The sequence below is a fragment of the Dipodomys ordii genome, unplaced genomic scaffold, assembly GCF_000151885.1.
Source record: "Dipodomys ordii isolate 6190 unplaced genomic scaffold, Dord_2.0 Scaffold100, whole genome shotgun sequence".
Classification (NCBI taxonomy): domain Eukaryota; kingdom Metazoa; phylum Chordata; class Mammalia; order Rodentia; family Heteromyidae; genus Dipodomys; species Dipodomys ordii.
The window spans coordinates 6969538-6976568 of NW_012267316.1; the positions used below are offsets into that span (position 1 = coordinate 6969538).

Below are 7031 nucleotides of genomic sequence, written 5' to 3' on the forward strand. Positions count from 1 at the left end.
AGGAGGAGGCTACAATGCTTGATAAGAAATGTACTCATTATCTTGCCCATGTAATTGTAACTCCTCTGTACAGTATTTTCACAATAAAAAAAAAATGGCTGGGATCCAGTGGTTGAGTACAGGCATAAATAAAGTAGGTAAGAATTATATTCATGCACTGATTTACTGCCAGCTTGTGAAACCACAGCACAGTAGGGTGTGTTTTGAGTGAGATGCAATAGCAGAGTGGTAAGGTTTTTGGGGTTACATTGCCTTGATTAGAATCTAAGTTACAAAGCCAGGCATTGGTGGCTCACTCCTATAATCCTAGCTACTCAGGAGGCTCAGATCTGAGGATCGCGGTTCAAAGCCAGCCCGGGCAGGAAAGTCCGTGAGACTTTTATCTCCAATAAACCACTAGAAAACCAGAAGTGGCACTGTGGCTCAAGCTGTAGAGCACTCTCCTTGAGCTGAAGAGCACAGGGACGGCGCCCAAGCCCAGAGTTCAAGCCCCACAACTGAAAAAAAAAAAAAAAAAAAAAAAGAATCTCAGTTACATCAGTTATCATACACCAGTTATCAAACACAGAACTTCTCCAGGCCATGTCTTCCTCATTTAGCTATGGAAGGCTAGGGATATAGCTCAGTGGAACAGCACTTGCTTAGAAGTACAAGGACCTAGCTCAATACCCAGCACTAAAAAAAAAAAAAATTAAAACTTAAAAAAAAGAAAAAAACATAAAGAAATAAAAAGCACCTAAAATTACCTTGTAAGGATTAAATAAATTAATACATATAAAGGCACATTATAGCATTTAGCTCAAAAGTAAATACCTGGTAAATGGTAGCTTTTATCACTAAAGTATATTCTATATATCCTATATTGTATATACTGTCTTTTGTGTGTGCATATGTGTGTGTGTGTATGTGTGTGCCAGCCAGTCCTGGGGCTTAAAGGTCTGGGTGCTGTCCCTGAGCTTTTGTACTCAAGGTTAATGCTCTACCACTTGAGCCACAGCTCCACTTCTGCATTTTTGGTGGTTAATTGGAGGTAAGAGTCTCATGGACTTTCTTGCCCAAGATGGCTTCAAATCTTGATCCCCAGATCTTACCCTCCAGAGTAGCTAGGATTATAGGCATGAGCCTATAATCTTTTATCTTTTAAGGCATAAAATAATTTCATAAAATAACAAAGCTATCTTTCTTTCAGGAATTTCTGTAGTAAGATTACTTCCCAAAAGGATTTTTTTATTATAAGCTAAGAACTTTATATATGATAACTAAGATATTAGTTCATTTGTCTTTCAATCTACCAATGGCCTCTCAAACTGTTCTATCACTTTCTGATTTGTCATTACAATGGTTAAACAGCCAGACACCAGTGGCTCACATCTGTAATCCTAGCTACTCCAGAGGCTGAGATCTGAGGATTACAGTTTGAAGCCAGCCCACACAGGAAAGTCCCCATGAGACTTTTATTTCCAATTAACTACCCAACAACTGGAAGTGGAGCTGTGGCTCAAAGTGGCAGAGCACTAGCCTTGAGAAGAGCTCAGGGACAGTTACCAGACCCTGAGTTCAAGCCTCAAGACTGCTAAAACTTAAAATAAAAATGGTTAAACAGATGACTAAGAGGCTACCAAAGGAAGCAACTAGATGCTCTTGTGCTTCATGATCAATAGGAACTCTTCCCTACTCACTTGGTCCTATCCTATATTTATAACCATTGTTCCCTGATGTCAAGCCTGACAGTCAAGAAGAAATTACAGAATCTTATGGTCAAGGAAAAGTATATAGTATCGGTAGCACCAAGCAACTCAATCTCTTTGAGCTAGCCCAAGGCAAAAAGCAAGATCCTAAGCCAGGCATGGCGGCTCATGCCTGTAATTCTAGCTTCTCAGGAGGCTGAGATCTGAGGATCAAGATTCAAAGTCAGCCCAGTAGGAAGGTCCATGAAACTCTATCTCCAATTAACCACTAGAAAACCAGAAGTGGCACTGTGGCTCAAGTGGTAGAGCACTAGCCTTGAGCTGAGGAACTCAGGGACAGCACCCAGGCCCAGAGTTCAAGCCCCATGACTGACCAAAAAAAAAAAAAAAGCAAGATCCTATCACAGCCAGACTGGTGGCTCATACCTGCAATCCTAGTTACTTAGGAGGGTGAGATCTAAGGACTGTAGTTCAAAGCCAGGCTGGATAGGAAGTCCATGAGACTCTAATCTCCAATTAAGCACCAAAAAGCCAGAACTGTGGCTCCCTTGAACTAAAAAGCTCAAGGACAGTGCCTAGGCCCTGAGTTCAAGCCCCAGGACCAACACAAACACACACACACACAAACACACACACACACTCTCACTCTCACACACATACTGCCTAGGCCCTGAGTTCAAGCCCCAGAACCAACACACACACACACACACACAAACACACACACACACACACACACACACTATTTCTTTCTCAATAAACTTTATATTAGGGAGGGAAGATGCTATGGGGTCTGTTTATCATCTTCTCTTACTGATTGTCTAGGATTCTTTTACAGAAAAACAAAGACTAGGACTGGGAAGGTGGTTCGGTGGTAGAGTGCTTGCCTCGCATATGAGGACCTGGGTTCGATTCCTCAGCACCATATAAGAAAAAGCCGGAAGTGGCGCTGTGGTTCAAGTGCTAGAGCACTAGCCTTGAGCTGAAGAGCTGAGGGACAGCACCCAGGCCCAGGGTTCAGGCCCCACAACCAACAACAACAATAAAAAAAGAAAAACAAAGACTACATTTAGTCTAATGGCACTGGGTCTTCTGACCCAAGCTAAGAAACATAGACCAAGAAGGGGAGAAAGTGATATGCAGATGAAAGGAGGCCACGCCTGCTGTGGCCGAGGCCTTTGGACTCACTTAAACTAAGCCTTTCTTTCCAGACCTAGAGGACACTGCCATGAGCTCTCTTAGACCAGAGGTTCAATTATAGCTCTTAGGAATGTTCTACTGGAGTCTTTCTTCTTTCTATCAAAACCAACTTATGCTTTTTATTTCATCATTAAGCATTAAGCATCAGGGCTCATTTATCTATTGCTCTTTAGGTCCTGCCTTTTTTTTTTGGGTCCAGTTGTGGGGCCTGAACTCTGGGCCTGGGCGCTGTCCCTCAGCTCTTCAGCTCAAGGCTAGCACTCTACCACATGAGCCACAGCGCTACTTCTGGCTTTTTTCTTTTTGGTTATGTGGTGCTGAGGAATCGAACCCAGGGCCTCAGGCATGCAAGGCAAGCGCTCTACCACTGAGCCACCTTCCCAGCCCCTGCCTTTTTCTTTTTTTTAAGACAAGCTCTTGCTATGTTGCTTAGGCTGGACTTCTGAGCTGAAATGATTCTCTTGCTCCAGCCTTCCTTGTAAGTAGGCTATAGGTATGTATCACCATGCCCACCTTTTTGTCTAATTCCAAATTAAAGACTCAAGCCAAGTGTGGTGGAATACACCTGTAATTCTTAACACTTGAGTAGCCTGTGGTTTTTTTTTTTTTTGAGGCCAATTTGGACTACACAGTTAGTTCCAGGCCAGCCTGGGGTGCATAGTAAGACCCGTGTCAAAAACCATATATAAAACAACATATTAAAAAAAAATCCAAAAAACAAAACCATGCTAAAGACATACCTTCAGCATTGATACTGAGTTCTGTTGAATTTTCTTCTGCAGTTGCATAAGGATTGTTTCCAACCATTGGCACTAGACAATCTGTATAGAAGTAACCAATCTTAGACATGTCCAGTGTAGAAATAATCAGATCCATTGCAAGTTGGCCAACATTCCCAACAGATACAGCTGGCTGGGAAAAAAAAAAGATATGTTAGATGAGTCACCAAAATCAGCAGCTCTTTAAAAAGTTTAAACAGAAGGTAATAACCAAAGCAGTAGAATTGAATGCTTTTGTACAGGTGCACAGGTACATATTGAATTTCATGTAATAAAACAAACCAACAGACGTTTCTGCCCTCATGAAGCTTCCATTCTAATGGTTTGCATGTAATAAACACTAGAAAAACTGAGTGTAAATGTGCTTGTAGTCAATTTCAATTTTAAATAGGATGATCAAGAGAAGACTCATTTCAGATGAAAAATGACTACATACCTGAATAAGCTAAAGAATCTTATCACTCTGGGAAAAGAATGGTGCAGACAGTGAAAAAGCCAAGTGTTAAGGGATATGAGGTACAAACAAAATCAATCTTGGCCTTCTGCCAGTTTGCTTACTTTCTTATCTCTTTCCCTATCCACTCCCAGAAGTGATCTTTTTACATTACATACACATACCTAGAACAACAAAGACCCAAATATCTACCTATATCCCACAATTATTTTCTAGTTCCAATCTACTGGATGTAGATTATGGCATAGGAAGCTCATTCAATATGTACAAGACTGAACTTTGCCCAATCTTGTCCTTTTATCTGTATTTCACAAAAGAGCAAAATTATTCCCTCATTGGCTTAAATTATGAAATTCCTTCCTTTTCCTTTATCAATTACATCTGATTCAGTCCTTAGAATATAGAATATATGGTAGCCCAGGCTGGCCTCAAACTCAAGATCCTCTCTGCCTCAGTCTCCTATCCTAAGTATTCTTTTCCTTCAGTATTTGGGACTGAACTCAGGACCTCTAGGCAAGTGCTTTACCATTTGAGTCATACCCTTAGGTCTTTTGCTTTTAGTTTTGTTTTTCAAATAGTATTTTATGATAACTTTGCTTGTGCTGGCCTCCAACTTACTTCTTTTGCTTCTCAAGCACCTGAGACTATAGGCATTCATCACATCTTTTTTTTTGTTGTTGTTCTTGTTGTTTTGTTTTGAGACAATCTCACTAATTTTTCTCAGACTACTAGTGAACTAGGATCTTCCTGTCTCTGCCTCTCCACTAGCTAAGATTAAAGCAGGTGACATCATGGTCAGCATCCCAAAGTATCTCTTTAATGAGCTCCTCCATTGCATTCTTCCAACAACTGTTTTCTTTTGATCTTCAGGATTTCCTAAGCATTTTCTTTTTTCTTTATTTTATGTTTTTTATTTTTTGTGAACATACTGTACAGAGGGGTTCCTAAGCATTTTCTAACTTCTCATTAATCTCATCTGGCTACCTCCTGTAATTCTCTTCCCAATAATTTTGTTACTTTGGTTAGCCTCAAGTGTATAATCCCTCCTTTCCTCACTAACAAATTAATCCTATCAGCATGTACACTTGTTCTAATACCTTGTATTCTAAAAAAAAAAATCCTCTCATGACTCCATGTATTTTCCTAGCTGTCACCTCACTTCTCACCCTACATAGCCAACTAAACTTCACCAAGTTGTCCACTAAAGCTTAACAACTTCATCTCTGAACTGATGAATACACAACATACACAATTCTCCATCTCAAATATAGCTACACACCCTAGTAAGGCTTTTACTTATTTAACCCACTTCAAATAAGGCTACTATTCTACCCTTTATCACTCCAGTTAGTAACTGTGCCTAGATGGCCACCATGTTGTTGACTAAAAAGACCCTTGGAATAAAAGTTCTCTCTCTAGTCTTACACCACTAAAAACAATGCATTCTCCAGTGGTGTCTTCTGAATTCACAGAGCCTCCAAACAATTCCTTCCCAATGTGCCACTACACATTCTTTGCAGCCCCAATGCTCCATGCTGTGTCAGATATTAACTCCTCCCCCTCTCTGTGCTTTGTACTGGGGCTTGAACTCAGGGCCTCATGTTCCTGCTTTGCATATCTGCTTAAAGCTGGCACTCTACCATTTGAGCCACACCTCCACTTCTAGCTGGTTTTATTTTTTTTTTTTGCTGGTTAATTGGAGATGAGTTCCTCAGATTTTTCTGCCTAGGTTGGTTTCGAACATTGGTCCTCAGATCTCAGCCTGCTGAGCAGCTAGGATTACAGACATGAGCCATGGGAGCCCAGTAAAAGACATTAATTTCTCTAAGAAGCTTTTCTTGACAGGTCCATGTGTTGTGTTCCTCCTATCAATTACCTTAAGGCTTTTCTGTATGTTTTTCAAACTTCCTAATCATATTGATCTTACTGATTTCCGTGAGTTTTCCAAGAGAATGCAAACTCTCTGAGAATAAGCTAATATTTACACCTAACAGCCTGCTTACTGAAACAATGACTGAATGCCGGCAATGGTACCACTGTCCACAGGCAAACGTTACTTTTATTACTCGAACAGTAGTTGCCTAATGACAATGATATGCTAGCTTAGGAGTATCTCTACACTATTCGGAAACAGGCTTTCAAAGATAAAATTTAGGCCTGCCCCACACAAGGTATGTACAGTATATGTGTAATACACACACATAAAGCGTCCGAACAGTCAACGAAGTCTACATTTCGTAGACGACTATTGGTGGCATCGACAAAGGTTCCATGTGGACATCTGCCAACCTCCCTCCTATTTTTTTTTCAAGCTGAAAATCCTTAGCAGAAGAAACAACTCCACTTCTCCCGAGGTCGGGTGGGTTACCCCGGGTCCGGGTGGCGGCAGCCGCCAGCTCAGGCCGAGACTCACCATCAAGAGCGTGAAGCCCGTGAGGTCGGGCACCGACTCCCCGCAGGGAACAAACATTTTTGGCAGCGAGGAAAGGTATGAACCCGGACTTGAGGAGAACGAGGGTGCTAGGAAAGCGGAAAGCGGAGATCGGCGTCGACTCCACACTGTTCAGTCCCCAGAGCCCGGCGCCTCGCCGACAGGGTCCTTCAATCCCCTCGGCGCCTGGTTCTGTGGGACTGTCCAGCTTCCTGCCGGCACACAGGGCTGAAGGAGGTCGCCACCAGGGCTGGAGAGAGGAAACAAGAAGAGCTTTGGGGCAGCTGGCAAGACCAGGTGACCGAGTGCGCTGAAGCTGTGTGGTGCAGGTCCTGCGACAAGATGGGGCGCGGACGGAAGTGATCAGGCAATGGGGCGGACAGCCCAAAATCGGGTCCTCCCGGCGCCGTTTGAAAACAGTTGGCGCCGCCGCCGCCGCCGCCGCGGCAACCTTGGTTCTCTCCGGACGCAGACCTGACGCT

The 7031-nt window shown here is 42.6% G+C and overlaps 1 protein-coding gene across 1 annotated transcript in view; it reads right to left on the reverse strand.

Moving 5' to 3' along the window:
* The window catches only part of Psmg2 (proteasome (prosome, macropain) assembly chaperone 2), a 25273-nt gene extending 18575 nt beyond the window's left edge, over positions 1-6698 (reverse strand). Inside the window, exons 1-2 of the mRNA XM_013027156.1 lie at positions 6532-6698; positions 3626-3797 (exon numbers count right to left, since the gene is read on the reverse strand). Of these exons, the coding sequence (XP_012882610.1) occupies positions 3626-3797; positions 6532-6588 (229 nt within the window). The 5' untranslated portion in view covers positions 6589-6698. The remainder of the gene's footprint in view (positions 1-3625; positions 3798-6531) is intronic.
* Between the last annotated feature and the right edge of the window lie 333 nt (positions 6699-7031).